Source organism: Leopardus geoffroyi, chromosome A2 (assembly GCF_018350155.1).
Source record: "Leopardus geoffroyi isolate Oge1 chromosome A2, O.geoffroyi_Oge1_pat1.0, whole genome shotgun sequence".
Taxonomy (NCBI): domain Eukaryota; kingdom Metazoa; phylum Chordata; class Mammalia; order Carnivora; family Felidae; genus Leopardus; species Leopardus geoffroyi.
The window spans coordinates 12,133,490-12,160,108 of NC_059331.1; the positions used below are offsets into that span (position 1 = coordinate 12,133,490).

General features: G+C 56.4%; 2 protein-coding genes across 12 annotated transcripts in view; one reads left to right on the plus strand and one right to left on the minus strand.

Moving 5' to 3' along the window:
- The first annotated feature begins 384 nt into the window (after positions 1-384).
- On the plus strand, positions 385-2,894 carry KLF2 (Kruppel like factor 2). The gene is made up of 3 exons (XM_045492396.1): positions 385-573; positions 816-1,653; positions 2,258-2,894. Exons 1-3 carry the CDS (start codon positions 499-501, stop codon positions 2,431-2,433), a joined length of 1,089 nt encoding a protein of 362 aa, XP_045348352.1. The 5' UTR covers positions 385-498; the 3' UTR covers positions 2,434-2,894.
- A 21,651-nt stretch (positions 2,895-24,545) lies between these two features.
- The window catches only part of EPS15L1 (epidermal growth factor receptor pathway substrate 15 like 1), a 98,450-nt gene continuing 96,376 nt past the window's right edge, over positions 24,546-26,619 (minus strand). For all 11 annotated transcript variants that reach the window (XM_045492415.1, XM_045492405.1, XM_045492402.1 and 8 more), the window contains one exon: positions 24,546-25,107. In XM_045492415.1, coding sequence (XP_045348371.1) covers positions 24,961-25,107 — 147 coding nt within the window. In that variant the 3' untranslated portion in view covers positions 24,546-24,960. The remainder of the gene's footprint in view (positions 25,108-26,619) is intronic.

Sequence of the window (26,619 nt, forward strand, 5' to 3'; positions counted from 1 at the left end):
GGGAGGCCCCGGGACCCAGTGTTCGACTCAGAGCGCCGGGTCCCGGATGCCGCCTCCGCTCCAGGTCTTCCGAGCAGGCGGGAGCCCACGGGGCACCCCGGGGATCCCTGGGCGTCACGCTGCTGTTGTGGAGCGCGTGTTGACGCGTCGCCGGGGAGACGGGCGGGGGCGGGCCCGGGAGGGGGGCGCGGCCTGGCGGTGCGCAAGGGGCCGGCCCGGCTGCGCAGAGCCCTGGCGGCCGCAGTGGCCACGGCCGCCGCCGCCCGCCGGCTTATATACCGCGGCTAAATTTAGGCTGCGCCCGGAGCTCGTCCCCATCCGGGACGCGTTTCCGCCGCCGCCGCCTTGGCCCGGCCCCCGTGAGCGCCGCGCCTATAAGGCTTGGGCGGGCCCGGCCGCGGGCCGCAGAGCGTCCCCGCCCGCCCGCGCCCCGACCAGCCCGGCTCCGGGCAGCCAGTCACCGGTGTCCCAAACCCGCGTCGGCCCCGGGTCCCAGCCATGGCGCTGAGCGAGCCCATCCTGCCGTCCTTCTCCACTTTCGCCAGTCCGTGCCGCGAGCGTGGCCTGCAGGAGGTGAGGGCGGCAGGGACATCGGGGGCGGCCGGGACCGCGGGGCGGCGGGGGCGGCTGGCTCAGGGGAGTGAAACGCGGGCTGCGGGGTAGTAGAACGCAGGCGGCGGGGACCGCGGGCTCCGTGTTGTAAAACGCAGGCGGCGGGACCGCGGGCTCAGGGCCGTAGAACGCAGGCGGCGGGCGGAGATCCCCGGGCCCCGTCGCGCGCTCACGCCCGCGCCCTGTCTCCCCGTCACCCGCAGCGCTGGCCGCGCGCAGAGCCCGAGGCGGGCGGCACCGACGACGACCTCAACAGCGTGCTGGACTTCATCCTGTCCATGGGGCTGGACGGCCTTGGCGCCGAGGCGGCCCCCGAGCCGCCGCCGCCGCCGCCGCCGCCGCCCCCGCCGCCTGCGTTCTACTACCCGGAGCCCAGCGCGCCGCCGCCCTACAGCGCCCCTGCGGGCGGCCTGGTGTCCGAGCTGCTGCGGCCCGAGCTGGACGTGCCGCCGGGGCCCGCGCTGCACGGCCGCTTCCTGCTGGCGCCACCCGGCCGCCTAGTGAAGGCCGAGCCCCCCGAGGCGGACGGCGGCGGCGGCTACGGCTGCGCGCCCGGCCTGACCCGCGGGCCGCGGGGCCTCAAGCGCGAGGGCGCCCCGGGCCCGGCGGCTGCGTGCATGAGAGGCCCCGGGGGCCGCCCCCCGCCGCCGCCCGACACGCCGCCGCTCAGCCCCGACGGCCCCGCGCGCCTGCCCGCGCCCGGTCCGCGCGCCCCCTTCCCGCCGCCCTTCGGCGGCCCCGGCTTCGGAGCGCCCGGGCCCGGCCTGCATTACGCGCCGCCCGCGCCCGCCGCCTTCGGTCTCTTCGACGACGCGGCCGCCGCCGCCGCCGCCGCCGCCGCTCTGGGCTTGGCGCCGCCCGCCGCCCGAGGTCTCCTCACGCCTCCCGCGTCCCCGCTGGAGCTGCTGGAAGCCAAGCCCAAGCGCGGCCGCCGCTCCTGGCCGCGCAAGCGCACCGCCACGCACACCTGCAGCTACGCGGGCTGCGGCAAGACCTACACCAAGAGCTCGCACCTCAAGGCGCACTTGCGCACGCACACAGGTGGGCGACGCGCGCGGGCCGGGGTTGGTGGCGGGGGGCTCTGCGCTGGTGGCGCGCGCTGAGGAACACCCCCCTCCCCCCACCCCCCGAGAGGGCGTGGCCCAGGAGATTGGGAAGGGGGTCGCAAGTTTAGGACTCCCTGGAGGCGTGGCTCAAGAGGTTGGGGAGCGGGTGCGCGCTTAGGAACCTTCGGGGGACTCTGAGAATGTTGCGGGAGGGACGCACGCTTAGGACCCTCCTGGGAGCGTGGCTCGGGGCTTGGGGAAGAGGGTGCACGCGCTTAGGAATCCTAGGGGGACGATGGGTCTCAGAACGTTGGGGAAGAGGATGCCAGCCTAGGACCCCTCTGGGGGCGCGGACAGTGCGCACTTTGGGCTCCCCGGGGGCGAGAATCAGGAGGCCCGAGAGCCAGGGGTGAGTGCCTAGGATCCCTGGAGGTCCAAAACGTAGGTCCCCCGGCGGCTTCAGGGGGCTGGTTACAGGGGTAGGTTGCGCGCGCCCGAGTGGCCACTGTCGCGGGGAGGGTGTGCGTAGCGGGGCCGCAGGCGGGGCGGAGCAGTCCCTGGGAAGCAAACTGAGGCCCGCTCTCGCCCCCCCTCTGCAGGCGAGAAGCCCTATCACTGCAACTGGGACGGCTGCGGCTGGAAGTTCGCGCGCTCAGATGAGCTCACGCGCCACTACCGCAAGCACACGGGCCATCGGCCCTTCCAGTGCCACCTGTGCGACCGTGCCTTCTCGCGCTCCGACCACCTGGCGCTGCACATGAAGCGGCACATGTAGCCTGGACGCCCCTCCGCCTCCCCCCGCCCCCCACCGCGCGCGGCCGTGGCGGGTCCCACGCGCCGGGTGCGGCCCCCTCCCAAACTGTGACTGGTATTTATTGGGCCCAGAGGACCGGGCTGGGCACAGCGTGGCCATCGAGGGGGTTCCCCCCCCCCCCCGCCCATGACGACGATGACGCCCCGGCCCCCATCAGAGACTGAAGGCCCGGTGGGAGAAGACCACGATCCTTCTTGACGAGTTTTGTTTTCAAAATGGTGCAATAATTAAGTGTCGTCTTCCCCGCCACCGGGTCTACACTAGAGGATCGAGGCTTGATGCCTTGTGAGAAATGCCGCCTTAATTTGTACTGTCTTCGACATTTTTTTTTATAATATTGTACATAATGACTGTGACAGATATTGTATTACTGTAAATAGGGAGACAGGTGGGCATTTTGGCTCCCTGGTTCATTTTTATAAGACTTTTGTTGTTGTTGTTTTTTAATTAAAAAAAAAAAAAAAGTTTTGCATCTTTGGAAAAAAATCACAGCTCTGGTCTGGCTGCTTGGAAGCTGGGGTGTAGGGTGGGACTCTGGGGAACCTGCAGCTTTGATGGAAGGCGGGCTGGCAGAGGTGGGGGGGGGGTGGGGAGAGTGCCTCCCACCCCAGCCAGCACCCTGGGTTGTCAGCTGCAGCACCCAGCTGCCAGGAACCGTGGGGTTTTCTATAAATTTAAACACTACATTTTAAGACTGAGGGAGAGTTATTTTAAGGTTGTTCCCTGAGCCATAAATTGCCTCCTTTTCCCCAGAGCTGGGGAAAGTGCTGGTCTCACTGACGTGGCCTCCTCTGGGCTGAAAAAAGACTTACCTCTTTCTGGAAGCTTCTGAGGTTTTAGCCAAACTTCTGGAGTGTGCAAGCTAACCCATCCCTTGCCCCCCCCCCAACCTTCCTCCACCCAACATACACACCTCTTTTTTTTTTTTAAGGGAAAAAATGCTGAATTTCTGACCCGCTTTGCCTTTTACTACTCTCGCCTTTCAGCAGGATGTTTTAAAGGGTGAGTCCCCGTCCTGTTAGAAAAAATGAGATCCATGTTTGAGGGCTCTGTATGGTGGGCGCTCTTTTCCAGAGGAGGAAACTGAGGCCCAGAGAGGTAGCTAGGGAGTGGTGGCATTAGGGTGCCTAACCTGGTCTGTCTGCCTCCTGAGGGTCCCCGAACTCCTCTAGAAGGGGCGAGGGGCTTTCTGCAGCAACCCATCTGGTGGGTTATGAGACCCTCCCCGGCAGGTGCCCTGGTGTGAAGGAATCGCATCAGAGCCCCTGCTTTGGTGACTGAAGGTGGCCACTGCAGAGACCCTCCTCCTAAACCCCAAACGTCTCCGTCCGGGCGAGGAGGTGCCTGTCTCTGGCAGGCAGGCTCTCCCTCACCTTCCCCCTTCTCGGGGGGGGGGGGGGCCCGGGTGGGTCACCATGGCTACCAACCATTGCACAAGTTGTTTCCAGAAAGTGAAAATAGCTTGTAAGCAGCACCTATTTTAAAACACTCTCGCCCCATTGCGACAGAGGCTGGGATTTCCTCCCTCCCTCCCTCCATCCCCCCCTCCCCAAGGCAGTCCTGGAAACAGCTGAGAGCGTTTGGTAATCCACAAAAAGCAGAAATGGGAGATGGCAATCTGATTCATCTTTCTCGAGTAAATAGCCGGGGCCCAGTTCCGCCGGCAATGAGGCGCGCGTGAGTGTGTGAGCCTCCTGTACCCTCTCTCTGCGGCTTTTGCAGAAACTGTTCCAGAGCGGAGCAGTGGCCCCCTCGACCTGTGGAAACGATCTTCTTTGCTCACCGCTGGTTCCGGAGGCACTGGGTGGGGGGAAGGCGCAGAACAAAGACTCACAAGAAATTTAAAATAGCTCTTTGTAGGGTCTGCAGACTTTCCTGTTGAGTTGAAGCTAGCAGGTAAAGCCATTTTTCTTGCTTGCTCAAAAACACCTCCCAGGTTTCCCCTGGAGGCCTCTGAGTCCAAAGAGACGCCAGTTGTAACGGGACTGAAGCTGTTCAGTGTCTGTTTCCTGAGCGCCTCCCACAGATAGAGCAAGAGCGTTCCGCTCGGATAGGGCTGGGTGTTTCAGCCTGCGCTGATTAATACAGAAATATCCCTCATCGTTTTTTTCCGGCCCTTTCTGGAAACCTGAATGGCACCTTCTATCTTCTGGAGGCGTGGTTCTCTCCCAGGGGTGACCTGGTCTAGAGATATTTTTGGTTGCCACAACCGGGGCCGGGGTGGTGGCGGGGTGCTCCTGGCATGGGCGGAGACCCGTGGTGCTGTTACCTTTTTTTTTTTTTTTAAGTAGGCTTCATGCCCAGCGTGGGTCCCAGTGCAGGGCTTGAACTCACAACCCTGAGATCAAGAGCCGAGCTGAGATCAAGAGTCGGAGGCTTGGGCCACCTGGGTGGCTCAGTCGGTTGAGCGTCCGACTTCGGCTCAGGTCATGATCTCATGGTTCCTGAGTTCGAGCCCTGCGTCCGGCTCTGTGCTGACCGCCTGGAGCCTGCTTCGGGTTCTGTGTCTCCCTCTCTCTCTCTCTCTGCCCCTTCCCTGCTCATGCTCTGTCTCTCTCGCATGCTCTCAAAAATAAACATTTAAAAAAAAATAAGAGTTGGATGCTTAACCGACGGAGCCACCAGGCGCCCCTGTTAAACAGCTTAGGATGATGCACCCACCACAGAGAATGATCCAGCCCCAAACATCAGCAGCGCCCGAGTGGGAGAACTGGAACCCTCGTTCCTAAAAGATCAACATTCATTGCTTTTATTAGCAAGGAGGTGGCCCCGTCCCAGGAAGCAAGCTTTGATGGCAGATGTCACCCAGAAAGTAGGGGAAAAAAAAAAAAATCTCACTGCGGGGCCCCATCTCCAATGGCCGTAAGAAGACGGAGCACCTCAACACTTCTCCTTTCCATAAAAGAAGTTCTGGCATCCATTTGAGAAAATATTAAATATCAAAACAAAGAAAAAGAAAGAAAAACAATTTACCCCGCATTCTACAACCTGATTGCAATCAAAGGTGTTTAGAGGGAGGGGTTTCTGGTTAGTGGTCGAATTGCTTTCACATGGCTGCAAGGATCAGCATGTCCCCCCCCCCCCACTTTTCTTTTTCCAAGCAAGGTTAAAACCATTTTTCCGTATTTTGTCCTCCACGATGTGTTTTTATTACCATTTTAAATGGCTGCATACTATTCCGTTAGATGTGCCAAAAATTGCTCATGCAGACAAGCACAGAGCATATACACGTACTTGGCCATGCTTCATACTGTCTTCTGGGGAGGTGGGTAAAGGGGTTGGAAGCGATGAAGGTTGGCGGGGACTTTAGGCATCGCCAGAGTGATCTCCCAAGAGTCACTCCAGAGGTGGGGGAAGGGCACAAGAGCTGTTTTTCTGCCGGGAGTTTCCTGTGTGTCAGGGAGCCCGGGGCACCCGGGCTGGTGACAGAATACGGTGTGAAACAGAGGAAATGGGAGCTTTCAGAGGGTAAGGTGAGTCCCTGACTCAGCACCCTGCCCCATCGGCAAAGCTGAGTTAGCACCCAGACCCAGCAGCGCCCTGGGGAGTCCCAAGGCCGCGAGCCAGAGACGGCTCAGGGGGGCACCAGGGCCAGGTGGCTCCAACGGCCTGGACCCATGCCGAGCTGGTGGGTGCTGAGGACAGGGTTTCTCAACCATGGCTCTGTCGACCTTTGGGGGCAGGTCATTCTGTGTCGCGGTGGCTCCCTTGTATACTGTGGGGCGTTTAGCAGCGTGCCTGGCCCCGCCCACTGGACACCAGCAGCACACATCCCCTCAAGCTGTGACAACCAAAAATGTCTCCAGACATTGCCAAGTGCCCCCTGGGGGTGCAGACCCACCCCAGATTGAGAACCACTGGGCTAGAGCTTCCGCGGCCACCTGAGAGACTTTGCATCTGTAATTTTATGACTCTCTGAGCTCCTCCGATACGGCACGCGTTTAAATACACCCGCTGGGTTGGGGCGCCTGGGTGGCGCAGTCGGTTAAGCGTCCGACTTCAGCCAGGTGACGATCTCGCGGTCCGTGAGTTCGAGCCCCGCGTCGGGCTCTGGGCTGATGGCTCAGAGCCTGGAGCCTGTTTCCGATTCTGTGTCTCCCTCTCTCTCTGCCCCTCCCCCGTTCATGCTCTGTCTCTCTCTGTCCCAAAAATAAATAAACGTTGAAAAAAAAAAAAAATTTAAAAATAAAAAAAATAAAATAAATACACCCGCTGGGGGCGCCTGGGTGGCTCCGTGGGCTGAACGTACGACCTCGGCTCAGGTCACGATCTCACCGTTGGTGGGTTCGAGCCCCGCGTTGGGCTCTGTGCCGGCAGCTCGGAGCCTGGAGCCTGGTTCGGATTCTGTGCCTCCCTCTCTCTCTGCTCCTCCCCTGCTCAGGTTCTGTCTCTGTCTCAAAAATAAAACCATTTAAAAAAATAAATACAGGGGCGCCTGGGTGGCGCAGTCGGTTAAGCGTCCGACTTCAGCCAGGTCGCGATCTCGCGGTCCGTGAGTTCGAGCCCCGCGTCGGGCTCTGGGCTGATGGCTCAGAGCCTGGAGCCTGTTTCCGATTCTGTGTCTCCCTCTCTCTCTGCCCCTCCCCCGTTCATGCTCTGTCTCTCTCTGTCCCAAAAATAAATAAACGTTGAAAAAAAAATTAAAAAAAAAATAAATAAAAATAAATAAATAAATACATAAGCAATAAATAAATACACCCACTGAGGGGGAGAGGCGATAACAAGACCGACCCGGTGTATGTCATCTAATCGATTGGGACGTATGCTGCTGTGTGGTGTGAGTGGGGACCTAAACCGATCCTTTTCCAAATAACTGACACAGGGTTTCTCTCCCTCGGCACCACCGACCTTTGAGGCTGGATCCTTCTCTGCTGTCGGGGGCCAGTCTGGACGCCGCAGGGTGTCGAGCGGCATCCCTGGCCTTCACCCACCAGGTGCCAGTAGCAACCCCAGCCCCTCAGTCACGACATCACCGAGCGTCCCCTGGGGAGGGGGTGCACAGAACCGCCCGCGGTGAGAACCACCGCTTGGGCAAAAGTCTTCTCCGCCACCAAAGCCCCCATGTCTGCCTCGCGGGCCTGCTTCTTGGTCTAGAAAGTGAAGATGCCCTTAGGACAGGATGGCAGGATGGAGGGTGAGGACAGTGCCCAGCACTCGGGTGTGGCCAGCGCCGCGAGTGTCCCCCTGGTGCAACCTGGTGCGTGGATTTGAGTTCTGGGTTAAGCCCCACCACCCCATCTGTCTCTGTGTCTCTTGTCTCTTTTTCTTTCTCCCCACCTCTCTCTCCCTCCCTCCCTCCCTTCCTCTCTCTCTCTCTCTCCCTTTTCCCCTCCTCTCTCTCTGTCTCTCCCATTCATTCCCTCAGCAGATGCACCCAGTGAGCTGAGTCCTAGGGAAGCAACAGTGAGTCAGAAGTGACTCAGCCTCGAGCCATCACCCAGAGCCGATGTCAACAAGTTTGTTGAGTGATTAACCCAGTGCGAACTTGAACTGAGCGCAAGGGCTGGGGCAGGTGCTTCCAAATCCCAGGCACTTTCCACCAGTTCTCTCTTTCAGCCCTCCCACCGAGAGGGGGAGGGGCCAGGATCGCCACCCCAGTTTTCCAGATGCAGAAAACGGGGCTCACCGCGGGAAGGCTAGCCTGGGTCCCTTGCAGGGGTAGGTTGTGGAGCCGGGGCTCGAACCCTGGTCAGCCTGACGTCACAGCTCCTACCCGTGCCTGGAAAAGCCTACATGCTGAAACACATCAAGCTCCCAGCGTCTTCCTCCACACGTACGATCGTGGTTCCTGGAGGCCCCAGTGAGCCCCTTCGAGACTTCCAGCCGAACATCGTGGAAAGCTTATTTTCCGGGAAAGTCTCAGACGGGGAGAAACAGAGTCAGGAAGCAAGTATCTGGAGGCGCATGGAGTCCCCTGAGATGCTACAAGATGCAACAAAAGGAGGCCTGGGGCGGGGAGCAGTCCCCCAAAAAGCGAAACAGAGCAATCACGTGACCCAGCCATTCCGCTCCTTGCCGTAGACCCCGAAGAATTAAAAAGAGAGACTCAAACAGGTGCTTGTACACCCGTGTTCACAGCCACAGGACTCAGCCACCAACGGGTGGAAACAACCCGCATGTCCATCAACAGCTGAACGGATGAAGCCAGCTGGTCCACCTCTGATTCAGCCACAAGAGGGAACGAAGCTCGGACCCACGCTACGAGGTGGGTGAACCTTGAAGCCATCATGCCGAGTGAAAGACGCCAGACTCCAAAGATCACACGCGGTACGATTCCACTCATACGAGGCCCTTCGAGTGGGTAAATCCATACAGACAGAAAGTAGATGGTGGGTGCTGGGGAGTTAGTCAGTGTTTAATGGGGACAGAGTTTCCATCTGACGTGACGGACAAGTTTTGGACACAGTGGGGATGGTTGTATAACAGTAAATGCAACTAATGGCATTGAATCGTATACTTCGAAGTGATTAAAATGGTAAACTTTTTTTATTATATATGTCTTACATGAGTTAAAAAAAAAAAAAAGAAAAGGCTTGAAAGTCTCCATAGACAGGAGGCAAGGGGTGGGATTTCTATGAGACACATCCTGTGATGAGTGTCTCCCAGGAGTTTGTACCCATTGTACAGGTGGGAGAATGGAGGTGTGGGGAGGCGAGGCCGCTGTCCACGTGAAGGAGCTGAGCCTTGAACTTGGGGCTGCCTGGAATGGAGGTTTTTCCCCACTGGGGTGCCTCTGCAGTGGGCAGTCGCTGAGTGTCTCCAGGCCTCGGTTTCCCCATCTTAAAACAAGGCCATTGGACCAGTGGCTCCTCTACACGGGCCTCATACTGGGGACAATTTTGTCTCCCCCGTAAAATCAGACGGTGTCCTCCAGTAGCTTCTCGTCGTTCTAGAATAAACCCAAAGGCTTCATTGTGGTCTGAGGGCCCCCTCCCCCCCATCTTATCCCACTCCTGCATGCTCACTCAGCCACACCGACCTCCTTACTGTCAGCCAAACACGCTCCCCTCTGGTCCTGCCTCAGGACCTTTGCATTTGCTGCCCCCTGAGCCTGGAATGCTGATTCGCACATTCTTCCCGTAGCCACCGGTAGCAACAAAGCCAAGCTGTACTGGGGTCGCCTCTGCAGCCTTGAAGCCAGAAACCAGATCCTCGGGTGAGAACAGGAGGCCACCGGACAAAGGGTTGGGGCCCTGGGCGGCCCTCCGTAGGCAGGGGGGTGGAAGAAGCTGGCTCTGGAGTCTCAATCCCCAGCACCTTTGTTTCCTGCTCTGTGCCTGCCAGCAAGTGGCCCTCTCACTGACCCCCAGCACATCCTTTCTGCCCTAGACCTGTAAGCCTCTCAGAGCATCATCTCGTCCTCGCAGAAGAGGAAACGGAGGCCCAGAGGTGTCTCCCAGAGTCATACACTGATCCTAGGACCCTCCACTCTGAAACCCAGGGTTTTCCCTTAGCTGGGTGGGCCTGGAAGGCCAGGTTCACTCCCATTTCGTGAGGGAGACAGAGGAAGGAGGCGAGTCTCAATGCTCCCTACTTCACCGAGTTCAATTCTTTTTTGGAGGAGAGGGAGGTTGGGGCAGGGTACATTTGTGGCCATTTGTGGCTCTGGGAATAAACAGGTATGCCCTTCAGCCCTGCCTCAGGGCCTTTGCACTTGGCGATCCTCTCAGCTGGAGATTCTTTTCCTCTTCTTCTTCCCATGGCCGGCAACTATTTGTCCTTCAGACACCTGACCATCCAGCTGACCTCACCCACCCCCTGGGACAGAGGGAGGACTCAATGCCCTCATCCTGCTGAATACGTATGTGGTGACCTCTTTCAAATGATTTGGCTCCTCTGCGCCTGACCACACGTTAGCAAGTTACCCAACCATGTGGAACTGGGAGGCAGAGGAACTTTTTTTTTTAATGTTTTATTCATTTTTGAGAGAGAGAGAGAGAGAGAGAGAGACAGAGTACAAGTGGGGGACGGGCAGAGAGGGAGGGAGACACAGAATCCGAACAGGCTCCAGGCTCTGAGCTGTCAGCACAGAGCCCGACATGGGGCTCGAACCTGTGAACCACAAGATCGTGACCTGAGCCGAAGTCGGACACTTAACCGACTGAGCCACCCAGGTGCCCCGCAGATGAACTTCTTGATGTGCCGGGAGGTGAGGGATGCATGAGGAGGTTCAGAGAGGGGAGCCACCTGCCCCAGATCACACAGCAAGAAAAAGGCAAGAGTCCCACAGTGTTCCACCTCCCAAATCCTTACCCAGACTCCCCAGGGCTGAGACCAAGTGCCCACCCTGTCCCAGAGGTCTCTGCAGACCTGCCCTTCTGGAACGGCATGACCGATGCCCTCAGTCTCATGGGACACCCAAGTGTCCTGCCTCCAATATTGGCGCTCACGGACTGGCCCACCTGGGAGGGAGAGGGGTGAGGGAGTTGGCCGCACATGGGGGGCTTCTGGGAAGGAGGAGGTGGCTCTGACTAGGATGCGCGGGAAGAGGCAGGGATGAGCCAAGGCTGCAGGACTGAAGGGCAGTGGGGAGCCACAGAGGGATTAAGGCAGGCAGTGACCATCAACTCTATGCCCGGCCCGTGTCTATGACACGATCCACAGCTGGAAGAGTCCTCATACCTTTCTTTGCCCTTCTCTTGGTTCCCTGAGCATTTTCACCCCAGATTCCTGGGTGGGTGGCGGGGGGTGGGTCCCTGGTCCCTGGCTGGTTCTGACTGGGGGCTCCTGGGGGGCAGAAGCCAAATTGAGGCTGGCACCAACTCAGGGAGCCACGCCCTCCCTCCCCCATTCTAGCCCCTCTAGACCAAGGAGGATGGGACAGGGGTCTTGCCAAGACCCTGCCCCCAGCCTGCGCCCTTTCTCCAGCTCTGTCAACCCCCACCACCCCACCGTCTTCCCCCACATCCCTCGTTTTCTTCATTTTGTCATTGTGGTAAAATACACGTGACGTAAACCTAACCACCTGAACCATTTTTGTTTTAATTTTTTTTTTCAACGTTTATTTATTTATTTATTTTTTTGGGACAGAGAGAGACAGAGCATGAACGGGGGAGGGGCAGAGAGAGAGGGAGACACAGAATCCGAAGCAGGCTCCGGGCTCTGAGCTGTCAGCACAGAGCCCGACGCGGGGCTCGAACTCACGGACCGCGAGATCGTGACCTGGCTGAAGTCGGACGCTCAACCGACTGCGCCACCCAGGCGCCCCCCCTGAACCATTTTTAAGTGTCCAACTCAGGGGCCTTAAGCTCACTCACACCCCTGTCCCCACCGCCCACCTCCAGAGCGCCGCCATCGTCCCAAACTGAAACTCTGTCCCCGTCAGGCACCAACTCCTCACTCCCCTCCCCCAGCCCCGGCCCCCGCCCCCCACCACCTGCTTTCTGCCTCCACGACCGGGGCTCCTCTGGGGACCTCACATTAGTGGCATCACACAGTGTCTGTCCCGTTGCGTGTGTGGCTTAGCTCACTCAGCATAACGTCCTCAGGGCGCATCCACGCCGCAGCCTGGGGCAGAAGGCCCCTCCCTTTTCAAGGCCGCGTAATACTCCACTGTGCCGATCGGCCAGTTTGCTCGCCTGCTCCCCACCGCCGGGCCCTCGGGTGACTCCCACCTTCTGGCGATGGTGAACAACACTCCTGTGCACACGCGTGTGCACAGGACCCTACTCTCAACCGTTCGGGAGATCTCCCCAGGAGCGGAGCTGCTGACTCCCCCGTTTTCGCTTTCGAGGCTGTGTTCGCCGCTGCTCAGAGGTGCTCTCTCTTTGCTGAGCAGGGGATCCAGATGCCGCCAGCCAGCCCCCCGGCGGGCCCGGGTCTCCGTTCCCCACCTCGTGCTCTTCACCAGGACCCAGCTCCCGTGGGCCACGTTCTGGGCCTCTCTGCTTCCTCCTCTGTGAACCACCACGGGGGCGGGCGCTGCCGGTGGCCCAGTTTCGGGGCCACCCCAAAATCAGGTTTTCGCAGCAGCCCAGGCTGTGCAGAGCTTGTACCCCGGGAGCTGGACGGGCCTGCGGTCGAGGTGCCACTCACACCCGGCACGCCCGCCTGCCCACCCTGATCCGCCTGCAGGCTGCAGTGTACAGGCAGCTTCCCACCCTGCCGGGGCCCCAGGCGTCCCAGGACGGCCTCCTCCGGAGGCCACATCAGACCCGGAGACCCTCCGCTGGGCCAGGGCCTGAGCTGGGCCAGGACTCAGAAACCCAGGCCCTCATGCGGGCCAGCGGCATCCGCGCTCACTCGGAGGCAGGGGAGGCCACTCAGAGGGCCAGGCCAGCCAGGCCTCCCGGGCCCCTCGGCCCTCAGGAGCCACGAAAACGAATGCCAGGGGAGCCGGGCAAGCCACCGAGCTCCAACAGCACGCTGCCTGCCAGGACTCGACTCTGTTTTCACCCAGACCAGCATGAACAGAACATGCTATTGACAAGCCTTTCCCCCTCCCTTCTCCCCCCACCAGCTTTCTAAAAAATTATTTTCAAGCACAGAGAATCTATAAACCAACTGGATATAACAGGCTCGTCTCGAACACTCCACCCAAGAGGAGCAGAATCGTTTTTATCCCCGGGATAGGCCACCAAACCAACCTCAGTAGACTGGCGAGGATGGAGATGATACAAAGTATGTTCTCTGACCACAACGCAATGAAAGTAGAAATCCAAAACAGAGAGAAATCTGGCAGACTCAGAAATACGTGGACAATAAATACAATAATGCAGGAGAACCTGTCTGGAGCCTTCGGGAGGGCATCCCGGCAGCGAGGGATTTGTCCAAGGAGGGGGGGGGGGGGCCCGAGTTCCAGAGCTGGATTTCCATGTTGCGGGGGGGGGGGGGGGCGGCGGGGGGCAGATCTGGGTCCTGCACGAGGGGCCTGGGTATACCTGAGACTCACCTCATCTGCAGATCTGGAGAGCCCGTGAGGTCTCTGGGTGTCCCTGGGGACTTCCCATAGTCCCTGGCGGAGGGGGGGGGGAGGCATAGCCTCCAGAGTGGGAGCCTGCCCCGACTCACACAGGTGACCCCCCAGCCCCCAAGAATGGATCCTCAGGGGTCCAAGGCTGGCAGTGGGGACCTCACTGGGGATCGGCTTCTGAGACCCGCCCCAGCCATCCGGTCACACTCCTTCCTTGCTTGTTTAGAATATGTTAGAAACTTCTTCACTGGGCATTCCGGGCCCTTCACAGGCAGCCACATCTCCCTCCTCTGAGCCTCTACACCCCCTACCTCAAAGCCTAATCTCCAAGGTCCCCCTGACCCTACCCCGACTCACCCTCACTCCTTCCTCCCCAACAGTCTTTGCATAGGCTGTTCCTCATGTGGAAAAGCCCTTCCCGTGTGTCCATGCGGCAAACCCAGTCCACCCTTCAAGGCCCAACTCAAGTGTCACCTCCACCGGGAAGCCTGCCCCGACTCCCCCAGCAGGAGCCCTGCCCACGGTCACGCAGACTGACCTAACCAGGGCTGGTGGGGGTGGGGGTGGTTGGGATGGGTATCCGGCTCCCCCATTCGACTGGGTCCGAGCAGCCAGGGGTGAGGGGTGTGCATGAGGAGGGGGCCTGGCTGCAGAAGGGTCAGCACCACGAACTGCGGTAGCGATTCTGCTTCCTGCTACTCAGAAGGAGTAAAACCCCAGCTCCAGGGTTTCCTGAGATGACAGGGTTTCTTATTGACCCCAAGAGAGGTCAAGATGGTAGGTAGTGTGCAGGGTGCGGTGTAGACGTGACTTGAAGTCTGTGGCCCAGATTGACCCCAGTTCTGGCGCTCTCCTCCTGGCCAAAGCCCCGGGCAGCCGCCCGGTCCCGTCTGAGCCAAATGTCCCCCTGGGCTGGTCAGAAAAGCGAATCAGAGAATCGTTTCATGCCACACGGTGGGAGCTCAGCCGGTACTGTCCCCTCCTCTGTGTCCCCCAGCATAGACGGAATCCCATCTGGAGGACCCCAGGCAGGGCCCAGAAGTTGGCAGGTATACAGCACCCCAGGGACTCTGGCTCGGCCGCCTGCAGGCCACACTTTGAGACACGCGGCTCTAAATTGTCCCAGTCATTCAGGAAATAGTTCTGCACCCGCGAAATGCCAGATGAGGTTCTACACGCTGCCGTCCTGCCTTCTCCAGCACATCCTGACTGCTCTCTGCCTCGGTCACCCCCGATTTCAACCTTGACCCTAAGTTGGCCTTGTGGGGACTGTCCCAGGTCTAAAAGACTCCTCAGCCAAACCCCACGTCTGCGGCCTCGGGGTTCTATGATGTTCCAGCGCAAGGAGGAATCCGGCCAGCCCCATCTCTCCCTTGGCTTTCAAACATGCCCAGTGGCTCCAATCCCGACTCTCCAGGGCAGAATTCTCCACATTCCCGGTGTGTTTCCGTTGAACCCCAAACCTCAAACACATCCTGATGTCTCATTTCCTCAGCACGGCCAGGGTGACTTAGGCTAGCTTGCCGGGGGCTCGTGGGTTCGTTTTGAGTCATACAGAGGTTTGTCGAAGGAAAGGTTTCTTATCTCAGAAGCTGTTACATCAAGCACAGCCGGTTCCCACCAACCCTCTGCCCGTGTGTGCGCAGGTCCCTGCAGGAGCCCTCAGGCCAGCTTTTCCCTGCCTGCCCGGGTCTGGCCTTTGGGTGACTTGGAGGCGCAAGCCCTTGGCGACAAAGCAGGGGCTGGGGGCGTTGGGCAGGTCTGAACTGGGCTCTTGGGTTCACCACTGTCACCCTGTGGCTCCTGGCCTTCGTCTCCTCCGCTGCAAAAAGGGGGGGGGGCCTCAGCAGGTGCCTTGGCGGGGCTCCCTCCGATGGACCCGACCTGCCCTATGTGAGGTACAGAGTAGGTGCTCCATGAAGGAAGAGAGAGATGGTGGAACTTCAAAGGAGCAAGCCCACTCATTGTGTTTAATCCGGGGTCTCTGCGACGTGGGACTAGGGGTGGGGGGCACTGCCACATTTGGGGACAATCCCAATGTCCAAGGCAACCGTCCACTCTGAGCGACTTCTGCACGGGAAGAGTCTGAGATGCCCAGTGGAAGCACCCAGAGAGAGTGTCCGTGCGGGTGACCTTGCACTAGTCCTTTCTTGAGTATGAGTGGGTCCCTCATGGGTGCCTTTTTAAGTGGGGGGGGGGGAGGGGGCTCCTGAAGGACTTTTGCCTGGAGGCAAAGTTTTGGCAATTTTTAAAAACATTTTTAACGTTTTTATTTCTGAGGTGGGGGGCAGAGAGAGAGGGAGACACAGAATCCGAAGCAGGCTCCGGGCTCTGAGCTGTCAGCACAGAGCCCGACGCGGGGCCGGAGCCCATGAACCGTGAGATCCTGACCTGAGCGGAAGTCGGAGGCTTAACCAACTGAGCCACTCAGATGCCCCGGCAGTTGTTTTCTTACTATTGTTGCTGTTGTTGGCTTGCTGGTTCAAGAAACAATCAGGATGTTCACCGCAGCATTATCCACAATGGCCAAAAAGTAGGAAGAACTCAAGTGCCCATCAAAGTATAAGTAAATACACAAAATAATCCACCCACGCAAGGCAGTAATATTCAGCCATTAAAAAACAGGAACGAAGCACCAGCTCACGCTACAAGGGGGATGAACCTTGCAAACATCGTGCCGAGTGAAAGCAGCCAGACCCAAATCGACACGGTATGGGATCCCATTAACACGAAACATCCAGAACAGGCAGATCCATAGAGACAGAGAACAGACCGGTGGTTCTCAGGGGCAAGGGGAGGGGTCTGGGGAGCGGGGGTGTCCCTTGGGATGACGGGAATGTTCCGGACCTACAGGTGATGGTCGCACAACACTGCGAATGCACCGAGTGCCCCTCAATTGCCCCTTAATTAAGTGGTTAATTGTATGCTATGTATATTTTACCTCAATAAAAACAAAATTATTTTCTGAAAGAAGAAAATGGGAATAGAGGCTTCCATTATAAAATGCTGTCCTTCTTCACAAAATTCTTTTGTGAGTGTAACATAAAATTTGGTCTTTTTTTAGTGTCTCTTCTCTTGACGGATGGATGGAAAACAAGACAGGATACGCACGCACACACTTACGCACGCGCACACGCGTGCACTAGAATATTACTCCGCCTTAAAAAAGAAGATTCTGACGCGTGTTACAACACGGATGAGCCTTGAGGACACTATGCTGAGAGAACTGAGCCAGACGCGAAAGACAAATACTGCACGACCCTACGTCGTATTTGTCTTTTGCTATTTGGGGGAGGGATGGGAAATTTGTGTTTAACGGGGACAGACTTTCAGTGTCACAGGATGAAGAATCCTGGAGACTGGATGGTGACGATGGTTACACGACATGAATTCACCGGCCGCCGACTGGACTGAGAAATGGTTAAGACGGTAAGTTTTATAGCTGTGTGTTTTACCGCGATGTGATAAATAAACATAGCATTTGGGAAATCAGACATAACAGCAGAGGACTGACCCGCAGCCTCTCGGAACAGTCACTCCTTTATTAACAACAGAAAACAGATACACGGAAAGGGGTGAGTTCAGACCCCTTTTTCATTTCACGAGGTAATGCTACCTAGAGCTCCGCTAACACGTGTAACTGGATACTTGAGTGACTTTCAGAAAAAACAACGGATTTCCCACTTTAGGGTTTAAAAAAAATCCTGTTCAGGGGCGCCTGGGTGGCTCGGTTGGTTCAACAATGGACTCTGGATTTTGGCTCAGGTCATGATCTCACAGTTTGTGAGATGGCGCCCCGCATCGGGCTCTGAGCTGACGGCACAGAGCCTGCTTGGGATTGACTCTCTCCATCTCGCTCTGCCTCTCTCTGCCCCACCCCTGCGCGTACGTGCTCTCTCTCTCTCTCTCAAAATTAATAAACTTTAAAAAAAAAAAAGCAAAAAAGATTCTTTTCAGCCCATGCATTTGTCAGCCTTCAGTCAAGATGGGAAAGAGAGCCCCTAATGTAGACAGTGGGGGAATCAAAACGATGGTATGACCTTGACGTTATCATTAGACTCACAGAAGGAGCCATTCTTATTTCACATAATTTCCTTTTGACCACGTTGACTCTAAGATTTGCGGGGAAACAGGGAGGGGGACCTCTGGTTTCATAGTGCGGCAAACAATGTAGCATTTAATTTTTATTCTTCCAAGTAATGCCGCCTGCACCCCAGAGAAAGATAGAAATCAAATTACAGAGAAATCAGAAAGTGTTCCACCCTAATTAAAAAAAAAAAAAAAAATTCAGCTGGAGCTCCATGAGGGCAGAGAAAAAATGTCTGGCTCCCCAGTGCCTCCCCAGTACCCAGTTCAGGCCCTAGATCTGGTGTGGCAAACTATGGCCCGAGGGCCAAATGTGGCCCCCCCCAAATGGTTTTGTAAAATAAAGTTTTATTGGCACACGGCCACATGCTGTCTGTTCTCAGGCGGCTTTTGTGCTATAATGGCAGACTTGAGTAATTGCAAGAGAAACCATCCGGCCCCAAAAGCCAAACCCATGTACTATCCGATCCCTGACAGAAAGCCTACCGGCCCCTGGTCCAGAACAACGTGAGTGAAAGTAAAAGTCTGTGGAATTAAATCTGATTCAAAGTACAGTTGGCTGCTGGCAGCATTTCCTGTTTCTGGAAATACAACCGTAGTTGAGGGCATCTGGTTTCTACAGAAATACAGCAGGTCGACCTGGGATGGTTCTCAGGCTCCCGAGAGAAAGTTACAAATGACAAACGGTAAGGGTGCCCCGGGCCCCAGGGCTTAGACCAGACTCTCAGGTAATGGAGGCAGGTGACTCACTGAGAATGGCCTCTGCGTCACTGGACTGACTACAGGCGGGGAGAATGTTCTGGATCGAGTTACACAGCTGCCACAGGCCCTCCACGAAGGCCAGGGGAGGAGTCTCACGGCCTGACTTACGCTCTTACAGATGCCTTGCCAAAGCCTCCCATCTGTCTGGGGGTCCCCGCGTCCCCCCAAGAAGGTCCGCGGCAGCACGGGGGACCCAGAGTCTGTCACCGGCTGGTGACCGCTGGAACAATTCCTGCTTGTTCGCTCACCCACGCTTCCCAAGAAAAGGTTTCGTTCGGAGAATACATGTGGGCACCGCCCCAAGGATTGGGATGTACAGTCAGCAAGACAATTTAAGCAGAAACAGGGTTCGAAGCGGACGGTTGGATGTGAGAGGCGGCAAAAGATAGAGAAAAAGAGTTGCTAGAAATATGGCCAATGGCCTGAAGACAAAGTATCAGAAAAATGCCCCCCCCCCCTGCCCCGCAGGGCTTCCTTCCAAGCTGGGGCACGGGCCTGGGGGACAGGGACATGTCTGCGAGGGGTAGGATGTGCTCTAGGCGTGAAAGGAGCCTCCGCAGCTGAAAATCAGTTTCTAGTCATTTCCTCTGTTAAATGAACCATCTTCCTTGGCCCAGTCAATGCTTGAGAGAAAAAGGGCAACCGAGAAGCTCAAACAAATCAAGAAGGTGGCAGGGAAGATGGAAAATGGGAGAATCTGCCCCCCGCCCCCCGTTGCAGTCGGCCAGACGCACTCCTTCCTGGGAGGGCCAGGCAGGCGCAGGTGACAAGGTGGCTGGGGTAAGCTATGAGGGTCAGAGGACTTGTAGGACAGGAGAGTGCGATGGCTCTGTTGGCCTCAAGCGTATGTCCAGAGAGAATCAGCCCTGTGGAAGGCTGGGGATCCCCGGAATGCTTCCGGGGCTGGAAGGGATCTGCTCTGTGGGATCGTCCTTGTCAAGGACCTGAAGAACCACCACGTCCCCGGGGCCATTGCCCTCCAACTCCTCAGACTTAACTGCAGGAGCTATGAATGCCAGGCCACTTCCAGTAAGTCTCATTGTCGGTTATAAAAATAACCACTGTCGAAGTGGTGACAGGCTCATGATAGAGTCCAGCAGTGCCACTCCAAGGGCAATGGCATCTGTCCTCCTCAAGTGGAAAGCCCCCTGGCCAAGCCTCTGAGTCGGCGCTAGCCTCTTGGTTTCGGACATAACCACCATTTTCCCCGTCTGTGGGCCGAAAATGGACTTGGTCCGCCCAAGGCACTCGGGACACGGGAGCCCCCTTCTCTCCACGGGCCTCCGTACCATCTCCGGGAAAGTTAACAGCAGGTCTGAGGGGCCTCCCGGCTCCCCGCCTACCCCACACCAATTTCCCTTGGAACGAGCCTCCCATACTCAGCGACAGAGTGGTAGCTTATCCGGTATAGACGAGAGTTAGCTCTCCGCACGTTCCTGGGTAGCAGACCTAGAAGGCACGAGCCCCTGCTATCGAAGTGCAAGGCAATCCCTATCGTGGCGACCATTGCTTTAATAAGAGCCCTCTGAATCAGTAATAACAAAAACCGCTACCACCGGCTGGGGGAGAGGGGAAACGGGGAGTTGTTGTTCCATGGCTATGAAGTTTCAGTTTTGCAAGATGAAAAACTTCTAGAGAGCTATTGCACAACAACGCGAAGAGAGTCCACACTACTGAATCGTACAGTAAAAATCGTTGAGATGGCGCATTTTGTTAGGTGGGTTTTTTTTTTTTCTCCTTACCACAGTTAGTAACAAAAATAGATGCCAAAACAACTACTGCTACTGTTCTCTCTGTGCTTTCTACCTTGAGCGTCTAGAATGTGCTGAGAACACTGCCATGGATTCTCACAACAGCCCTGGGAGATGATGTTATTCTCTCCACTTTACAGAGGAGGAGAAATGGTCCCAAGGGATGGTGTGGGCTCCCCGGGTCTATCGAGAGGGGAGCTGGGTTTACACCGAGTCTGTCCGACTCAAGGCTGTGTCCCTCCCAGCCCACCCATGGTCTCTTCACCCCCCTCAGGGTCTTCTCTGGTCTCCCTTAGGGGAAGAGAAGCCAGAAGACTCTTATCCTAGGATCTAGAACCGGAAAGGAATCGCAGATCCGGTCTACCATGCTGTTCTCTTAGAACCAGGGTCCCCACTTCCTTTAAAAAGTGTGTTTACGGCTGAACAATGGCCACATCTCATCTTGGGTCTTTTTTTTGGCTCTCAGAATGGAAACTCTGCCCTTTGTCTCGAGCACAAAGAAACAATATTCACTGCAGGCCATTATCTGAAAAGCCCTTATGTTCTGGTCCCCAGAAAGGGTTCTCTACCCCCAGATTGAAGGTCAGTGTAGGAAGACCATTGCCAGGTCACAGAATTGCTCATTTATTAAACTGAGGCTTCTCATAAAATATTTTTTTTAATTTATAAGGTACATATTATAGTATTGATATATATCCTTGTCACAATATTTTGATATTGACATGTTATAGACTCTATATGCTATAATAGTATTATCATTATACATGAGAGTCTATTATAGGTCAGACTAATAATATATACAATACTACTACAATTATATATAATCGTATGTGTAGTAAGTATTTATTTGAGACAGACAGAGTTAGAGCAGGGAAGAGGGGCAGAGGGAGAGAGAGAGGGAGAGAGAGAGAAACTTAGGCAGGCTCCACATTGAGTGTGGGGCTCGATCCCACAGCCCTGGATCATGAGCTGAACTGAAATCAAGAGTTGGACGCTCAACCAACTAAGACATCCAGGTGCCCTGTGTAGTAAATATATAACAGTGTATACACACACACACACACACACACACACACACACACACACTAGTTATTTAAGCTAGCATTTCTCCCTTAGCTATCAAATGGTTTTCAAGAGTGGAAAAATATTTTTTTTCAATTTTTTTAAGGCATGGAAAAATATTTTTATTGAAATACATTTGACATATAACATTGCGTAAATTTTTACAACACTGCGTAAATTTAAGGTGTACACGTTAATTTGATACACTTAGGTATTATAATACGATTTCCATTTAGCAAGAATTAGCACCTCTATTGCATTACATAATCATAATTCCTTTTTAGTGGTTGGAATAATTAAGCTCTAGTCTCTTCTTAGCATGTTTGGTGATCATAATACGATATCGTTACCTATAGGTGCACAAAACATTTTAAGTAAAGATGAGGCCAGCAGGATGGTTTCCGTTTTCTTCTTTATTGTTACCTGAACTCCTAAAATACGTGTGCCTTTCTAGAGACTTGAATCATAATCTTAAGACTTTTAAAGCTAGAAAGGTCTTCGTCCGGTCCGACCTCCTTGCCAAAGGAGGAAAGTGAGTCCCAGAACAGTTAGGTAGCGTGTGCCCAAGGTCATGAAGCAGGAGCATACTGCTGCTGGAGAGCAAATCAAAGAGATATTTAAAAACCCACTAAACATAAACATGCAAGCCCATATCACGTAATTTCTCTGGAATAAGTCTGTGATAAGGATCACATTTCCCTTTATGTTTTTCCAACAACAGCTCATGATACAATTTGTACGGCTCCTGGTAACTTTTACTGGGGAAAATTTGGGGGAAAAAAAAACAACAACAAAAGTACCATGTTTCAAAAGGAACCAGATCTGATAAGGCGGCAGAAATATTTACTCCATTATTTCAAGAGGCAGGTTCTTTGTTTCTCAGACGCTTCCTGTTTTAAAAATAGCTTTCCACAACTGTTCCAGGACTAGGATGTCCTTTTAAATGAAACGGGCTTTGAAGATGCAATTTCATTTCAGTGGCAGATAATCGGCCAGCCTTTTGCAGGAGGCGGCTCGGACCGGGTATCCTGGACCCTTGGGTGCCGGTCCCGCGGCAGCCGGGGCTGGGTGGCTGGACGGTGAGGAGGTGGGGAAGCAGCCAGCACAGGTGGGAGCCTGAACAGAGCGGGGCACCTGCTAAGGGGCCAAAGGCTTCCAGCCATCGGGCGGCACATCAGTGATGTTGCGAAATCAGAGGTGCTGCCGTTCACATGCAGGATGTGATTGGATGGAGGGAGGGTATGACCCTTAGCTTTAGGCGTGATCATGGCCTGGTGGCTGCGTGAGAAGGCGCCCACCTTTCTGAGCGACGCGTACTTGGATGGGGAAGGACGAAATGATGCCGTGACCGAACTGCCTTAAAGCCTGGCTGCAAAGGGATGGGACACCGGGCGACGCGTATGCGGGGGTTTACCGTGCTCTTCTCGCCGCTACTATGTTTGGAGATTCTCATAATAAATGCTTTCGAACTGGATACTCTGTGTTTTAGGAAAGGGTGTGCGTGTTCCCTGCCGAGGAAGAGGCAGAGCGAGCCCACGGGAGCGGGGAGGGATCGGTGGATTGGAGGCTGATTTTGGGTGTCTGTGTAGGAGCATCCCTGAGTGTGTGGGGGGGGGGGGAGGCTGGGGAGAAAGGAAATGGGACTTAAAACTGGCTCATAACCGTTTTTGGGGGGGCGGGGTGTCTGGGAACCTTTAACAACCAAATGAAAACATCACGGACACCCTCCACATAAACAAGAAAAATACACAAATGCAACCTCAGGGGTTCGAGGATTCCCTAAAGCCCATCGCACCTCCCTGGGTAAGAGCTCCTAATTCAGTGCACGGTCCTCCATTTCTAAGACGTAAAGAGACTCTTTTTGTGCCTTTCCTAGGTGCAGTGGATACGTGAAAAAGCACCTTTTCCAAGACCGGCAAAATGCTGAGCCACCAGTGCTTTGGAGCTTTGAGGCTCCGGGCAAATGACTACAAGACGCAGAGCCTCGGTTTTCCCACCAGGAAAATGCACGGTCGCCTTGCCTCGCCTGCCAGGTGGCTCTGAGGCTGAAACAAAATGATGGAAGCTGAATCATTGCAAACACGGAGAGGGTTTCACCTCATGCCCACGTGCGGAGCTGTGACCACCTTGGGGAGCAGTGACACGGTGACTGCCACCTGAGGGGAGGAAGCCTGAGGAATCGCCTCCAGCCACATTCTGGAAGCTGCTGGCTCTTCCAGAGAGGATGGGGGGCACGCCCCTCAGAGGTCAGGAAGCCCACAGGCTTCGTGCGAGGCCCCAGACCCACGTCACTGCCAAGGACAGAGAAGCCAGGCGGTCTCCTGGGCACCAGGGAATCCCACACCCTCCAGGACCCCGGGGGCCCCTCGTCCGTAACCTGGAAAAGGGAGATTTAATTTCCCAATATTGGTTCATTAGTTCTAACAAATGTACCATTATGAGTACAAGAGGTTAAAAACAGGGGAATTTGTTAGGGGTTTATGGGAACCCCTTTGCATTATCTTTGTGATTTTTCTGCAAATCTGAAACTGGGTCTAAGAAGTAAAGTTTACTAAAGCGTAAGAACAAGCAAATAAATACGTCTGTTAGAATGATTCCCTGGAGGTGATAAAGCATGTGCATTGGGGGGCAGGGGGGCTGAGAAGCAGCAGGCAGGGGGGTGGGGGTGAGCAGCCCTGCCTTGGCTGGGGAAGGGGAGCAGGCAGAGACCTTGGCCCAGAGATATACAACAAACACCGAAAAGGAACTTTTCCAAAGAAGGGTCTTAGAATCTGACCCTACCATAAGGGGCTGGGGCTGGGTCCCCTGAGATTTCCCGGAATGGTTGATCCTGACATTCCCATCTCATCCCCTCCCGAACCTGCGTGGTTTGGGGGTCAGAGGTTCTCTGCTGCATTTTCTCTGGATAAAGGCTCTTCCCAGGCTATGCTCAGGCAGCTCAGATTCGAAAGTTATTATCATCTTTATCTGAAAGAAGTTGGTGGGGGGTGGGGGGGGGAGGAGGGAAGGGGGGGTGGGTCTCGTCTCCCTGGGGACAGCGAGAAGCAAAGCAGGGGGCAGATCTGCAATATCTTCAGCAACTCCTGAGGTCGTCCTGTCAACAGTTACATCCAAGCTTCCGGAACGTTCTAGGGGAACACAGCTGCATCCTAGGGGGAAACTGTCCCGTTTCCCGATTCTGACTATGGGTTTCGGACTGCCCAGCGGCCTCGCCCCCGATGGAGACCAGGCCTCAGCGAACGGCACAGGGCTCTTTTTTTCAAATTGCGGGGCCTTGACAAAGGGCCGCCCCCTCTAGTGACAATGACCCTGGGGAGCCAGGGCGACCCTGAAAACGTCCCAAAGTGGCTTTGTGGCCCTAGAAGCCACTCAAGCACTTAGGATTCACACAGGAACCTTCCATCTGTTTTCCGCCCACCGCGGGGCTGGTTTCCCTCTGGGATACCACGTGTGAACGTTAAAGCCAGGAAGATAACATTTCAATGAAAGGGAAAGAAAGATTGTGTTTTGTATTAAAATACTTTATATTAACCATTCGAACTGAATTTTATACAACGGATGCGGACACCGCCCAGATGTCTGTCTCAGAAGGGGGGGTCGGGGAGGCGTCGGGTGGGGGCGCCCCGGCGCCGGCGCGAGCAGGAGACGAAAGGCCGGGAGTCACGGTCCTGTGCTCCTGGCGGAGGGAGAACCGGGTGCCGCCGCTCAACAGGGACGTCACGGCGCAGGTGAGCCCCCCGAGCCCGAGGCCCTCTGACCCGCGAGTCCTTGGCGGAACAGTGGCGGCCACGCGTCACCACGTGAAACGGGGGCCACTGTGTGTGCGTGCGTGCGTACAGACAGACTCGAGCTTTCTCCTTTTGCACCAGCGCCCCCGCGGCCGTCCCGCCCGCGCCGGTGGCCGGGGCCGGGCGCCTAGGCGGCGGGCATGTCAGCCTTGCTGAGCGCGATGGCCAGCTCCAGGTCCTCCTGCTCCTGCCGCCGCAGCCGCGCCAGCCTCTCCTGCTCCGCCTTCTCGCTCTCCCGCTTGGCCCACGCGAGTTGCTGCTCCTCATTGCCAAACTGCAAAGGAAAATGGAGGTGGGGTTACTCGGCCCGGAAGCTGCGAGCCGCCACTTGGGGGTGGGGGTGGGGGTGGGGGTGGGGGTGGGGGGGGGGGGCGAGGAGGGCGCCTGCCGCGCGCGCTGTCGGGGTGCAGGAGAATGCAATGCTGGGGTGCGCTGGGGGCGGGGGGGCGGCGGGGGCTGCGTGGCGTGCACGTGAAAACCGGCAGAAGCCAAAGAAGCCCGTGTCTCGGTCGGGAGCGGGGAAGGGACACGCACGCCCCCCGGTCCTGACCCAGGGTCACATGCACTGAGAAACAGTCTGACCTGAACTGCCACCTGGGACCTCAGAGAAACTAGTCGCCCTGCCCGCAGGAAACCAAGGCAGGCAACGCGAGGCGTCAGTTTGGGGACACAGAGAGATTTCCTGCAACTCCCCGGGGTGGGAGGCTATGAGGCTTCAACGGGGGTGTGAAGGAGGAGCCTCGGCGTGGCCTCCTCTCCGGGCGTCTCTGAACAGCGGTGGAGCAGAGGTCTGAACCGAGGAGCTCAAACAGCGAACCCACAAGGCCCGGGCCTCGATGCCGGGCCGATGACACCAGTGGGTGGAAGGCGCCCAGACTGGAGAGTTCTGGCACGTGCACGGGGCTCTGGGCTTCACATGTGCACAGAGGACTGTCTTGAAACGCGGCATCTCTACCCCGGCCACGGTCTGGGGAGCTCTGGGCCTGCTAAGCGCCACTTTGTACTTGAACATTTACACCGCCAATCGGTCCAGGAGTTCTTGAGGTCCTTTTCCAAAAGTTTCAATTCAAAAAAAAATTTTTTCAGCAGCAGAGGAAACCATTCTGACACCAAGATGGGTGGTTTGAAACCAGTCAAGGCACCTTAGCTTTCTGGCAAGAAAAGCAAAGCTAGATCTCACACGCTCTTCCCGTGGCGTGGGTCGCTGGCTCCCCCCAAGACCCCCCCCGTCACATGCCCCAACGCAGACTCGGGGGCCCTTCCCAGGTCTCTTCTCTGCACCCGCTTTGCCGGCTCTTCACTAAGCGCTGGACGACACCAAAGAAACAGGCAGGCCGGCCCTTGGAAAGGTGGCCCTCGGGAACAGGCATACAGACAATCCCAATCTGACACGGGCTTCGAGGAGGCCCATACAGACCCCAGGGGGAGCACTGGGGAAGGAAGCACAAAAGAAATTCGAGGCTACCTCTTCCCTCACACATGTACTGAGCCTGAGTGGCAGCTGGGGGGTGAGCTCGTCCGACAGGTGGGGACACGGAGGCCCGGGGACAGCAGGGAGCTCTGGCCCGCAGCACGCTGGACTTTCTCTCTGGGTCTGGGTGGAGGCGGGGCAGGGGCGGTCAGCCACAGCTGAGGAGTTGGGGCTACAGGGCACCTTCGTGAGTGTGGCTTTTGCCGGGGTGGGGGGTTACCAACCAACCCTGACTTTGCCAGAACAGAGCATGGGGTGGGAGGGGCTAGACTTCCAAGGGCTTGTGCACCAGAGTGGGGGAGGGGCGGTGGAGGA